The following is a 14,096-nucleotide window of genomic DNA, read 5'->3' as shown; positions in this document are numbered from 1 at the left end:
TCAACCAATATGTAATCAGGGCACCTATTGGTTGAAAGCACCGATGATGGCTGTTAATCAATTGAAATCGATTTGCAAAAGTGAATAAATAAAACATGTTTTTGCGACTGGTTGCTGGATATTTGGTAATTTTAAGAAGACATTATTGTTAAATCTTTCAAGAAGTGCGACGTAAGCAACGCTCCAATGGTAGTGAAGACTATATTATGTATGAAGAGGACAGCGATGACGGTGAAGAGGAGGAAGAAGAAGAAGAAAGTTCAGATGATTGATTTCAGTGTTTTTAAAGGTCAGTTCAGTTTTATAAACAAATTTTTTGTTGTCTGTCTTTACAGTCTAATAATAAAAATTGTAAAGATGTTATTTTTTTGAAAATAATTTAAGATGCTTCATATAGTCCATAACATCTTATAGTCTGTAAAATATGGTACGTACAATGCTGAGGTGCTATTTCATAACAGAGAGAGCCTCGGCAATTGTGTTCGTGCGTAAGGAGGCATTGAAAGTAGACTGGTGCAGCAGTGAGAATTTGGATCAAGGAGGGAGGCACACCAGGGTAATCCGTGCAGTTGTGCGAACCACTGTGCCCGAGGTGGCATAGTGGCTAGCGCGTCTGCCCAGTGAGCAGAAGACTGTGGTTCGATTCCTGGCATTGGTACAAATTTTCACACGCTGCTTCAGTCTGTAAACATAAAGTCATAACTGTTGTATGGATTATGAAATGCAGACAAATGGAAGTAAATAATTTACTTCTGTCTGATGCTCCTTGATAATGTAAAAGATTGGTGAAAGTAGCTAATTGCCAATATATTAGTGCGTGTTTCAAACATAAAACAGCTTCATTCGGGAAAGTTGAATCTTCATAGGCATACACTACAAAAGTGAGTTCATAATTTACAATGTTTTGCTTTCTAAAGTAATAGACCAGTTTCCTTTCAAAAATGTGTTATTTCTAGCTCAGATTTTACACTTTGGCCCACCCTAGGCCCTATTTCCTGATTGGAAACAAACCCTGCCCTGATTGATTATTTCCAGTAATGCACGCATGACATACTTCACTATCAATCCAAGTTTTTATTCCGTTCAGTGATCTCGTTTTTGGTTAGGATACTAGTTTTTGGTTGATGGAAATTGTGCACAGTATGTCCACATACATTAGCTTTATGAGCAAAGTACAGTGGTCAAAATAGATGTTGCTTATTGGTTCATTGTCAATACTGGACATAACAGGAAACAAAATTGATTTTGTTCGGTCAGGTACAGTCATAAGAAAACAAAAATAAATATGCTTGTACTTGATAGACACAAAAAAACTTTACATCTATACCTACATACATATTCCGCAATCCACCATACGGTGCGTGGCGGAGGGTACCTCGTACCACAACTAGCGTCTTCTCTCCCTGTTCCACTGCCAAACAGAATGAGGGAAAAATGACTACCTATATGCCTCTGTACAAGCCCTAATCTCTCTTATCTTACCTTTGTGGTCTTTCCGCGAAATATAAGTTGGCGGCAGTAAAATTGTGCTGCAGTCAGCGTCAAATGCTGGTTCTCTAAATTTCCTCAGTAGCGATTCACAAAAAGAATGCCTCCTTTCCTCTAGAGACTCCCACTCGAGTTCCTGAAGCATTTCCGTAACACTCGCGTGATGATCAAACCTACCAGTAACAAATCTAGCAGCCCGCCTCTGAATTGCTTCTATGTCCTCCCTCAGTCCAACCTGATAGGGATTCCAAACGCTCGAGCAGTACTCAAGAATAAGTCATATTAGTGTTTCATAAGTGGTCTCCTTTACAGATAAACCACATCTTCCCAAAATTCTACCAATGAACCGAAGACGACTATCCGCCTTCCGCACAACTGCCATTACATGCTTGTCCCACTTCATATCGCTCTGCAATGTTCGCCCAAATATTTAATCGACGTGGCTGCATCAAGCGCTACACTACTAATGGAGTATTCAAACATTACGGGATTCTTTTTCCTATTCATCTGCATTAATTTACATTTATCTATATTTAGAGTTAGCTGCCATTCTTTACACCAATCACAAATCCTGTCCAAGTCATCTTGTATCCTCGTACAGTCACTCAACGACGACACCTTCCCATACACCACAGCAGCATCAGCAGACAGCCACACATTGCTATCCACCCTATCCAAAAGATCATTTATGTAGATAGAAAACAACAGCGGACCTACCACACTTCCTTGGGGCACTCCAGACGATACCCTCACCTCCAATGAACACTCACCATCGAGGACAACGTACTGGGTTCTATTACTTAAGAAGTCTTCGAGCCACTCACGTATTTGGGAACCAATCCCATATGCTCGTACCTTAGTTAGGAGTCTGCAGTGGGGCACTGAGTCAAACATTTTCCGGAAGTCAAGGAGTGTGGCATCCGTCTGATACCCTTCATCCATGGTTCGCAAGATATCATGTGAAAAAAGGGCGAGTTGCGTTTCGCAGGAGTGATGCTTTCTAAAGCCGTGCTGTTGCATGGACAGCAACTTCTCTGTCTGAAGGAAATTCACTATATTCGAATTGAGAATATGTTCGAGAATCCTGCAACAAACCGATGTTAAGGATATTGGTCTGTAATTTTGAGGATCCGTCCTTCTACCCTTCTTATATACAGGCGTCACCTGCACTTTTTTCCAGTCGCTCAGGACTTTACGTTGGTCAAGAGATTCGCAATAAATGCAAGGTAAGTAAGGAGCCAATGCAGTGGAGTACTCTCTGTAAAACCGAATTGGAATCCCATCAGGACCTGGCGATTTATTTATTTTCAACCCATTTAGCTGTTTCACAACCCCAGGGATGTCTGTCACTATGTCCTCCATACGGGAATCTGTACAAGACTCAAACGGCGGTATGTTTGTACAATCCTCCTGCGTGAAAGATTTCTCAAATGCTAAATTTAAAATTTCAGCTTTCGTTTTGCTGTCTTCCGTTGCCAGGCCAGACTGATCAGTGAGTGAGTGGATGGAAGCCTTCGACCCGCTTACCGATTTTACGTAAAACCAGAATTTCCTTGGGTTTTCAGCAAGATCTTTTGCTAAGGTATGACAGTGGTAGTGGTTGTATGCTTCGCGCATTGCTCTTTGTTCAGAAGATTCCATCGCAAACACTACAGTTTCATCATCATCTTGCATAATTGAAGACATTTTTGAATGCAGTTGGGCATTCTCTCTATCAAATTGTCCAGATAAGCCTTTGAGACTTGTCCCATTCCTCCACAGTGGCCTCTCTTGTGCCCTGTACAGTCTCTTGCAGGAACGGACGGTTGCGACTACTCGTTTTAGCGCGGCCCGTGCATTCTCGATGCAGTTGAGATTAAGAGAATATGGAGGCCGTTCCATCTGACTGATTCTATGCCATTTTAGGAAAGTATTCACAAGATTGTGTCGATGGTGGCTCACATTGTCGTCCGTCAGTGTGAAACTCACTCCAATATGTCCACCAAATATGTTCTGTATCACTTGTGTGTTAATTACTGCAGGTAGCTTGTCATGTTTTCATGTGGCAAGCACTTCCATTCTCCGCATCCTGCTGAGGTGTTGTGATGCGCACGTAACTATAACAAGTATTTTCCACAAATAACATAGTAAAACACTTTTCGCTTCACCAGAACACAGTGTAGTAAAGTGTTTTACTAAGTTATTTGTGGAAAATACTTGTTACAGTTACGTGTGCATCACAACACCTCAACAGGGTGCAGAGAATGGAAGTGCTTGCCACACGAAAACATGAAAAGCTACCTGCAGTAATTAACACACAAGTGATCCAGAAAATTCATGCGCACCAAATGTAAAGAATAAATAAAAACGAAAACCCACTGATGATGGCACAGTGGTGCCAAAACATGTTTGGGTACTGAGAAAAACAGTCTTTTGCATAACTGGCGGACCTCACATCCAACAATTTTAACTGCAAACACGGCCAATACAAGGAGCTGCAAATCAAAATGATGGTTAAAAAATAATGCGAGTGTACTAAATTTCTGTTTTTAGCACACACAAGTTTTTAAGAATAACTTTCTGGCACTCAGTTGCAAAGCTAAACCATCAATTTACCTGGAGCTGAATTAGAGGTTACAAGAGTTGTTTGTGTAATTATTTAATGTTTATTGTCTCCTTTGAAATCCCTCACGTAAACGGCAAATGTCAAATTACATGAAGATTTACGGACTGAAAATTCATTCTTATAACTGCCATTCTTCAGTGTTACCGCATTAAGAACACACAAGAAATAAAGACAGTATGAATAATAAAAATCTGAAAACATACATGTCTTTTGAAACATCATGATGTCACAGTCGACATTCTCAGTGTTAGAAGTGTCTTCAGTTTCTTCTCTGAGATTTCTGTAGCACATCTAATAAACAGAAGGTGTAAATTTCATAAAGGTTGTATTATCATCAGTTTTTACTTTTTCATTTTCCTCAAAGCAGGGTATTTGGTTGTAACGATAGTATTGTGCAGCAAAAGACCTTTTTATTTTCCCCATTTTCTATAGCCAGTAAAATGGAAAGCTGCAACATAAGCCTTACACTCTCTTTCTGCTTACCTGTTCGCACATTTATTATTAGAAACATTATATTTATGTTAGTAAATTCCTTAAAGATCTCAGTCCTCATTTTGATGGCTGTGTGGGTGTTCTTTACTCTTCTCTTATTTGTAAGTTCAGTGCATTGGCCAGTCAGGAAACTACTTGTGCCCTGATTTCGATCATAGCAATAGTTGCAACGTATGAAGAGAGTGTGTGAGAAAATTATGTTCAATTTCTTCATACTGTCTCTGTCTCGCCATGTGCAGTCGTGTCCACTGTCAAAGTCTTAGTTTCCTATTTACGCACATCGTTGTTCAATATCACGGAGCTTCTTTGAGGGAGTCATTCCTTTAGAGGTGGAAATATGTTCCATTCCACTCTTGCTCAAAATTAAATTCTTCAGTTTTTTTTTTTCATAAATATTTGTTTTTATTTTCTGATTCCCACTACCAACATCACTAGCTTTCTTAGCTCAAACGTTAAGTAAATTAGCCATACTGCTGCCACTACCAGAACAACATGAACAGCCTTTTACTGCCACAAAAATATGGTTGTGCCCTGTCAGTTTGTCAGGTATGTGCTCTGCTTGATGGCAGAATGTTGAAATCTTGCACTTCAAAGGAAACTTCATTTGCTTTTTGTTATTAAAAATACTGTGTGCAGAATTGAAATTTTGTACATATCAGTGTTCATTTCAGTAGAACATGTGACAGTGATTATTTGTGGTAGATTTTAGTTAATACAAATAGATTTTAGTTAATAATAAAGGAGCAACATGTGATAGCATCCCTAATAATATTTCTGCACAATAATAGTATCCACAGGCACAACTATCACAGATGTGACGTCCACATTATGGATGTCAACTCATATTGCTTTTTCCCTACTACTTCATATATCATAACATGTAGTGAGTGTAACAATATTTATTGTGATGTAACGTGATAACGCCCTAGGGGGCAAACTTGTCGATTGGTAATAGTGAAATAAATTGTTTATTTTGAAACAAAAGAACAGGCTGCACTGGAAAATGACTTCTTCTAACAAATTTAAATTTAAAGAAAATAAATACTAATGTGGCTAAATTTATATGAGTTGACTGATAAGTGAATAATAATTGCTTTCAGGCATGGGAATTTTACAATACGGGTGTGAGTTACTTAAACCAGCTGTTTCGATACCTGAACCAGCAACATATCCAGAAGAGGCGTGCAGTTGAGCCGGATCTCATGTATTCCTCTGATGCCGACCTCACACAGCTGGAGTGTCCGCTGGAGGTCAGTAGGTTGGTTGGCTTTTAACATTTGTGCTATTTACCTGTCCCTAACACCATAACTCACAGAATTTCTGTTTGGTGTGATGCTTTAGATGTGGGGTAAATGTAAGTTAATGTGTATGTGTGTAGAAACATTGCTTTAATATTCGAATGTAACATTAATGGTCTGTTGCTAGACTCTATCTTGTTGATTACGAAACAAGGTATAATGTTATAAAATTATGTGAATGGAATGAGCGCCTGAAGTCAGTTGTAGGAAAGGAAATGCTTATTATGTCTGGATTTGTGTTATGCGGACGTTGTTTTCGTGTTAATCTTCATCCTGGAACCTCGCCCATATCCTTTATTCACAGTTGCGCCCAAATTGAATACTTTTGCTAAAATACCAATAATTACCAAGTTGTACTTCATAATGTGGATTCACTGTTATTAATTGTATTCCGGTAATGCATATGAGCTCTGCTCACTACATTATCTCACACATCAGTACATTCCTGCTGCTATCCATCTTATTCCCATTATCCTCCCTTATTATTTTTTACTCCTATGGAAGCACATTATTACAGAGCCTCCATCCATCCAACCACCCAGCGGCGGCCATCACACTCGGCCCACACGTCGCAGTGTTTATACTCGACAGGTGGTCTCAGCTCTCTTAGACTGCAGATGTATGTATGTGTGTGTGTGTGTGTGTGTGTCCACTGCTGACAGAGGCCTTATTGGCCGAAAGCTTTAATTGTGTGAATCTTTTTATTATGCCTATCGCGACTCAGCATTTCCGCTATATGGTGAGTAGCAACTTCCCTTCTCTAGTATTGTTATTAATAGTACCTGTATCGCTACTTGAGTACAATATTAATTCTTTTCTGTCTTGTTTGTCCAGTAATGATTGGTTTAAACAGTTGTATGTAATCCTCTTCCTTCCTCACACTCCCTTTGGCTCATCCAATAGCTCATCTCTCAACTTTTGCCCATCTAGGAATCTGACTAACTGTATCATCTTTCATTCTTTGTTATGTTCACATTTACTGTTACTATATTCTGTCACCATTATTCTTAAGATAAACTTTTGAATTCTGATTATGATTCACATTAGTTGAATTTCTATCTTGGCACGAGTGGGAATACTCTCTCAAATGTCCTTTCTGTGTTACCTGTATTTTATTTTCATTTGGTATCACACTGCTAGTTGGATTTCCGTTGATTTCCTTATCCCTGTTACATCCTTTGGGAGGCTGCAATTGTTTTTTATTCTCATTTTTCATCTTTTGTTGCATTTTTGTCATAAATAATCTGATATTGCTGACACTTTAGTGCTTTCTCCTTGTAATAGCTTCTTCTTTATATTAAAAAATAGCCTACTGGTACCTGCTTCCTCTAATCATATTCCCATATTGGCACATCCCCATATTTTAATGTGACTAAATGCCACACTAAAAATTGTCAGAAACCTACACAATCTGGCTGGTAAGGTGTGTAAACATGCAGCTCCAACCTTAGCTTACACTGAGCTCCTTCTGACCAATAATTAATTTTAAACTGTCTCTCCAATTCACTATAGATCAGGGGTTTTCAAACTGTGCATGGTGGCTGCCAGGGATGTCACGGCTTTACAATAGGGGCACCACAGTGGTTTTATAAAAATAATAGTTTGGTTTATTGGTTTTCTGAGTAAGCAAACAATGTGTGCTGTATTAGTGGTATCTGGTGGACCTACAAGTAACTATCAATACTGTAGCTCCTTATAGATGGCAGTCTAGTATTTTGAAAGGAAGAGTTGGATGATAAAGATACTGGTTACTTTCTCTCTGCTCTTTGCACAGTTTTATAAGACTATGTTTTTCGGTTGAGTGAAGGATGGAAGTCTGTGTTTGTGGCTCATTTAACCGAACTCAGAGATTACTTTCTGAAGTATTTTCCAGAAGTTGATTGCTTTGCAACATTTAGCAGGCATCAACAGGAAAAACAGATCACAAAAGAATATGAAGAAAGATGTGAGTCACAATCCCGAAGTTTTGCTGAGATGTGAAGAACTGGTGATGAAGAAGCAGTCTCATCCTTCCCATTGATTTTGTTGCAAGAATAAGATTTAATAACATCATATTGACTAAAATGGGTTATGTCAGCAGTTAATTAAAAAACAACTCTTATTAATTTTTTGGAAACGTAAGATTATTTACCCCACATTTCAAGTGGCTGTGGGTGTTTGCGTTCAAAATTCATCACAATGTAACATCCCCAGTGGAGTGCTTCACCCTCTAAATGACTATTTACAAAGTGACAAAGAGATAGAAGGGCTGGCCAGTACTTACCTCAGCTCAGTACAGCCGATAGATACACATAAAACAGAACTGAAAATTTACATTCCTAGCTTTCGGAACTTTGTTCCTTCATCAGGGAGGAGAGAGGGGAAAAAAGGGAAGAAGGGAAAGTGGATTCAGTTACTCACAACCCAGGTTATGAAGCAACAGGGAAAGGTAAACAGGGAGGGTAGCAAGGATGGAGGCATGGTTGTCAGAGGGAAGCCAAAGATATTCTACTGTAAGTACTGTGCCAGCTTCAAACCAAAGAGGATGCATACAGAAGTAAAGAGGTATATAGTATAAAGATAAACACAACTATGTAGGATGAAAAGATGCGTGAATGGCTAAAGAGGAAAGGGAAAGAGGAGAAGACTGAAGAGTGAATGGGAGTGAGGTTGTTTAACGTAGGTTCAGTCCAGGGGGATGGCGGGATGAAAGGATGTGTTGGAGTGCAAGTTCCCATCTGCGCAGTTCAGAGGGACTGGTGTTGGGTGGGAGAAGCCAAATGGCACATACGGTGTAGCAGGTTCCTAGGTCCCTAGAATTATGCTGGAGGGCATGCTCCGCTACTGGGTATTGGGCATCTCCTAAGCGGACAGTTCGTCTGTGTCCGTTCATGCGCTCAGCCAGTTTAGTTGTTGTCATGCCGATGTAAAAGGCTGTGCAGTGCAGGCATGTCAGTTGATAAATGACATGTGTAGTTTCACACGTAGCCCTGCCTTGAATTGTGTATGTTTTACCAGTAGCGGGGCTGGAGTAGGTGGTTGTGGGGGGATGCATGGGGCAGGTTTTGCAGCGGGGTCGGTTACAGGGGTAGGAACCGCTGGGTAGAGAAGGTAGTCTGGGAATATTGTAGGGTTTAACAAGGATGTTACGGAGGTTAGGGGGGCGACGAAAGGCAACTCTGGGTGGTGTGGGGAGAATTTTGTTAAGGGATGATCTCATTTCAGGGGTTGACTTGAGAAAGTCATATCCCTGGCGGAGTAATTTGTTGATGTTTTCGAGGCCAGGATAATATTGGGTGACAAGGGGGATGCTTCTGTGTGGTCTGGGGGTAGGAACATTGTTGTTGGACGGGGAGGAATGTATTGCTCGGGAAATCTGTTTGTGGACAAGGTCTGCAGGATAGTTGCGGGAGAGGAAAGCACTGGTCAGGTTATTGGTGTAGTTGTTGAGGGATTCGTCACTGGAGCAGATACGTTTGCCACGAATACCTAGGCTGTAGGGAAGGGAGCGTTTGATGTGGAAAGGATGGCAGCTATCAAAGTGAAGGTACTGTTGTTTGTTTGTGGGTTTGATATGGACAGAGGTGTGGATGTGAGCTTCAACAAGATGAAGGTCAACATCCAGGAAGGTGGCTTGGGTTTTGGAGAAGGACCAGGTGAAATTCAGATTCGAAAAGGAGTTGAGGTTATGGAGGAAATTAAGGAGTGTTTCTTCACCATGAGTCCAGACCACAAAGATGTCATCTATAAACCTATACCAGGCCAGGGGAAGCAGCTGTTGGGTCTTCAGGAAAGCCTCCTCCATGCGGCCCATGAAGAGGCTGGCATAGGAGGGAGCCATCCTGGTTCCCATGGCCGTTCCCCTGATTTGTTTGTAGGTCTGGCCTTCAAAAGTGAAGTAATTATGGGTGAGGATGAAGTTGGTAAGTGTGATAAGGAACGAGGTTTTTGGAAGATCTTCGGGTGGGCGTTGGGAAAGGTAGTGCTCAAGGGCAGAGAGACCATGGGTATGTGGGATGTTTGTGTAAAGGGATGTAGCATCTATGGTGACAAGAAAGGTTTCAGGTGGGAGAGGAGTGGGAATGGATTTGAGGCGTTCTAGGAAGTGGTTTGTGTCTTTGATGTAGGATGGGAGTCTGCGGGTGATAGGTTGTAGGTGCTGGTCTACCAGAGCTGAGATACGTTCGGTTGGGGATTTGAAGCCTGCTACAATGGGACGGCCAGGATGGTTCTCTTTGTGGAAGGTAGGGGTACGTGGCTCAGGTGGAGTGAGTAAGTCTATGGAAGCCGTTGTGAGGCCTTGTGAGGGACCTTGGATTTTTAGGATTTTTTGCAGCTCAGTCTGGATGGAGGGAATGGGATCCTGGGTAACAGCTTTGTAGGTTGAGGTGTCAGAGAGTTGACACAGTCCTTCTGCCACATACTCCACACGGTCGAGTACGACAGTAGTGGAGCCTTTATCCGCCGGGAGGATGACAATAGAGTGGTCTATTTTCAGCTCCTTAATGGCACGGGATTCAGCTGGGGTGATGTTGGGGGTTGTCGGGATGTTCTTCAAGAAGGACTGGGAGGCAACACTGGATGTGAGGAATTCCTGAAATGTCTGCAAGGGATGGTTTTGGGGGAGGGGAGGAGGATCCCTTTGAGAAGGCAGTCGGAACTGTTCTAGACAGGGTTCAACACTGGGTCTAGTACTCGGGGTCTGTGTTTGGGTAGTGAAGTCCTCCACCTCTCAAACCCTTGCTTGGAGAACACACTGAGGAACATCATCCTAGAAGCCAGCTGCAAACTTGAGTTCCATGCCACACACCACCTGAAAAAACTATCCACAGTGCTAGTGCAACACCTAAGAAGTGGGGTCTCTCTCCCTATCCCTCACAAACACCAACCACAACAGAACCTTCAACAAACCCCCCTCATAGCCAACAAACCTAGCCTAGCCACCCTACTCAATCTCCCCATCCCAGCACATACCCCACACAGACCAAATCTCAACTATAACCACAGTCAAATGCCACATATCACCAGTCCCAATTCAGTCCTAAACCTCTCATCCAGATCCCTCTCTCCTCCAGAGACATCTGTTCTATCAAAAGGCTTAACCTTTAGCCCCACACCTAAATTCAACCACACTGCCCTGGTTAAAGATCTCCTCTCATTCACCCGGAACCTCAACTGGAAATATCACTTCACTACCCAAACACAGCCCCCAAGTACTAGACCCAGTGTTGAACCCTGTCTAGAACAGTTCCGACTGCCTTCTCAAAGGGATCCTCCTCCCCTCCCCCAAAACCATCCCTTGCAGACATTTCAGGAATTCCTCACATCCAGTGTTGCCTCCCAGTCCTTCTTGAAGAACATCCCGACAACCCCCAACATCACCCCAGCTGAATCCCGTGCCATTAAGGAGCTGAAAATAGACCACTCTATTGTCATCCTCCCGGCGGATAAAGGCTCCACTACTGTCGTACTCGACCGTGTGGAGTATGTGGCAGAAGGACTGTGTCAACTCTCTGACACCTCAACCTACAAAGCTGTTACCCAGGATCCCATTCCCTCCATCCAGACTGAGCTGCAAAAAATCCTAAAAATCCAAGGTCCCTCACAAGGCCTCACAACGGCTTCCATAGACTTACTCACTCCACCTGAGCCACGTACCCCTACCTTCCACAAAGAGAACCATCCTGGCCGTCCCATTGTAGCAGGCTTCAAATCCCCAACCGAACGTATCTCAGCTCTGGTAGACCAGCACCTACAACCTATCACCCGCAGACTCCCATCCTACATCAAAGACACAAACCACTTCCTAGAACGCCTCAAATCCATTCCCACTCCTCTCCCACCTGAAACCTTTCTTGTCACCATAGATGCTACATCCCTTTACACAAACATCCCACATACCCATGGTCTCTCTGCCCTTGAGCACTACCTTTCCCAACGCCCACCCGAAGATCTTCCAAAAACCTCGTTCCTTATCACACTTACCAACTTCATCCTCACCCATAATTACTTCACTTTTGAAGGCCAGACCTACAAACAAATCAGGGGAACGGCCATGGGAACCAGGATGGCTCCCTCCTATGCCAGCCTCTTCATGGGCCGCATGGAGGAGGCTTTCCTGAAGACCCAACAGCTGCTTCCCCTGGCCTGGTATAGGTTTATAGATGACATCTTTGTGGTCTGGACTCATGGTGAAGAAACACTCCTTAATTTCCTCCATAACCTCAACTCCTTTTCGAATCTGAATTTCACCTGGTCCTTCTCCAAAACCCAAGCCACCTTCCTGGATGTTGACCTTCATCTTGTTGAAGCTCACATCCACACCTCTGTCCATATCAAACCCACAAACAAACAACAGTACCTTCACTTTGATAGCTGCCATCCTTTCCACATCAAACGCTCCCTTCCCTACAGCCTAGGTATTCGTGGCAAACGTATCTGCTCCAGTGACGAATCCCTCAACAACTACACCAATAACCTGACCAGTGCTTTCCTCTCCCGCAACTATCCTGCAGACCTTGTCCACAAACAGATTTCCCGAGCAATACATTCCTCCCCGTCCAACAACAATGTTCCTACCCCCAGACCACACAGAAGCATCCCCCTTGTCACCCAATATTATCCTGGCCTCGAAAACATCAACAAATTACTCCGCCAGGGATATGACTTTCTCAAGTCAACCCCTGAAATGAGATCATCCCTTAACAAAATTCTCCCCACACCACCCAGAGTTGCCTTTCGTCGCCCCCCTAACCTCCGTAACATCCTTGTTAAACCCTACAATATTCCCAGACTACCTTCTCTACCCAGCGGTTCCTACCCCTGTAACCGACCCCGCTGCAAAACCTGCCCCATGCATCCCCCCACAACCACCTACTCCAGCCCCGCTACTGGTAAAACATACACAATTCAAGGCAGGGCTACGTGTGAAACTACACATGTCATTTATCAACTGACATGCCTGCACTGCACAGCCTTTTACATCGGCATGACAACAACCAAACTGGCTGAGCGCATGAACGGACACAGACGAACTGTCCGCTTAGGAGATGCCCAATACCCAGTAGCGGAGCATGCCCTCCAGCATAATTCTAGGGACCTAGGAACCTGCTACACCGTATGTGCCATTTGGCTTCTCCCACCCAACACCAGTCCCTCTGAACTGCGCAGATGGGAACTTGCACTCCAACACATCCTTTCATCCCGCCATCCCCCTGGACTGAACCTACGTTAAACAACCTCACTCCCATTCACTCTTCAGTCTTCTCCTCTTTCCCTTTCCTCTTTAGCCATTCACGCATCTTTTCATCCTACATAGTTGTGTTTATCTTTATACTATATACCTCTTTACTTCTGTATGCATCCTCTTTGGTTTGAAGCTGGCACAGTACTTACAGTAGAATATCTTTGGCTTCCCTCTGACAACCATGCCTCCATCCTTGCTACCCTCCCTGTTTACCTTTCCCTGTTGCTTCATAACCTGGGTTGTGAGTAACTGAATCCACTTTCCCTTCTTCCCTTTTTTCCCCTCTCTCCTCCCTGATGAAGGAACAAAGTTCCGAAAGCTAGGAATGTAAATTTTCAGTTCTGTTTTATGTGTATCTATCGGCTGTACTGAGCTGAGGTAAGTACTGGCCAGCCCTTCTATCTCTTTGTTAGTATTTGTTTCACATCTTATATGAGATTTTCCATTAATCATTTATTTACAAAGTGAATCCTCCACAAATCATTCAGGAAAGGCTCCCTTAAAGTATTTAAGTAAAATTATGGGATGTTCCTCCATTCGTCTTAAATGTGGAGAATCCATGCACTACACTTTTCCCTTCTCAAACTTTATTCCCTCCCATAGACTCTCTTTGTGTTCCAGTATATATTTTTTGACTTACACCTTCTTATATTTAAGTTTGGTTTCCAGGCCAATTGCACCACTCCCTGTCAACAACTGAATAAAATGCTCTGTAAGGTTCTTACCAATTTTATCTTCTGGATTCATTAATGATTGTACTAAATGTCCTACACACTCAGATGCCATAATATGAGCATCAGTTTTTCTTTTATCAAAGTTTTCAACTTCATTGAGTCATCCTTGAATTATATCCGTATCATGGTCTCTCTTACCTAGTCTAACCGTGTTCTTCTCAACAATATGTAAAGGAGAGATTGTTACTCAGCATACTCACAGACAGGCACAGTGAAAGAAGACTGCTAAAATTTTAAAACTTTCACACAAAGTC

At 42.5% G+C, this 14,096-nt stretch overlaps 1 protein-coding gene across 2 annotated transcripts in view; it reads left to right on the top strand.

Moving 5' to 3' along the window:
• The window catches only part of LOC124552486 (cullin-2-like), a 155,310-nt gene that overhangs the window by 33,954 nt on the left and 107,260 nt on the right, over positions 1 to 14,096 (top strand). Inside the window, exon 3 of one of the 2 annotated variants that reach the window (XM_047126766.1) lies at positions 5,686 to 5,835. In XM_047126766.1, the coding sequence (XP_046982722.1) occupies positions 5,686 to 5,835 (150 nt within the window). Of the gene's footprint in view, positions 1 to 5,685; positions 5,844 to 14,096 lie in introns of those variants that run through there. The other variant, XM_047126767.1, reaches the window with a different exon arrangement.

This window comes from Schistocerca americana, chromosome 10 (assembly GCF_021461395.2).
Source record: "Schistocerca americana isolate TAMUIC-IGC-003095 chromosome 10, iqSchAmer2.1, whole genome shotgun sequence".
Lineage (NCBI taxonomy): Eukaryota > Metazoa > Arthropoda > Insecta > Orthoptera > Acrididae > Schistocerca > Schistocerca americana.
The sequence above is the reverse complement of the archived record's forward strand: the minus strand, read 5'-3'. Positions and strand labels throughout refer to the sequence as shown.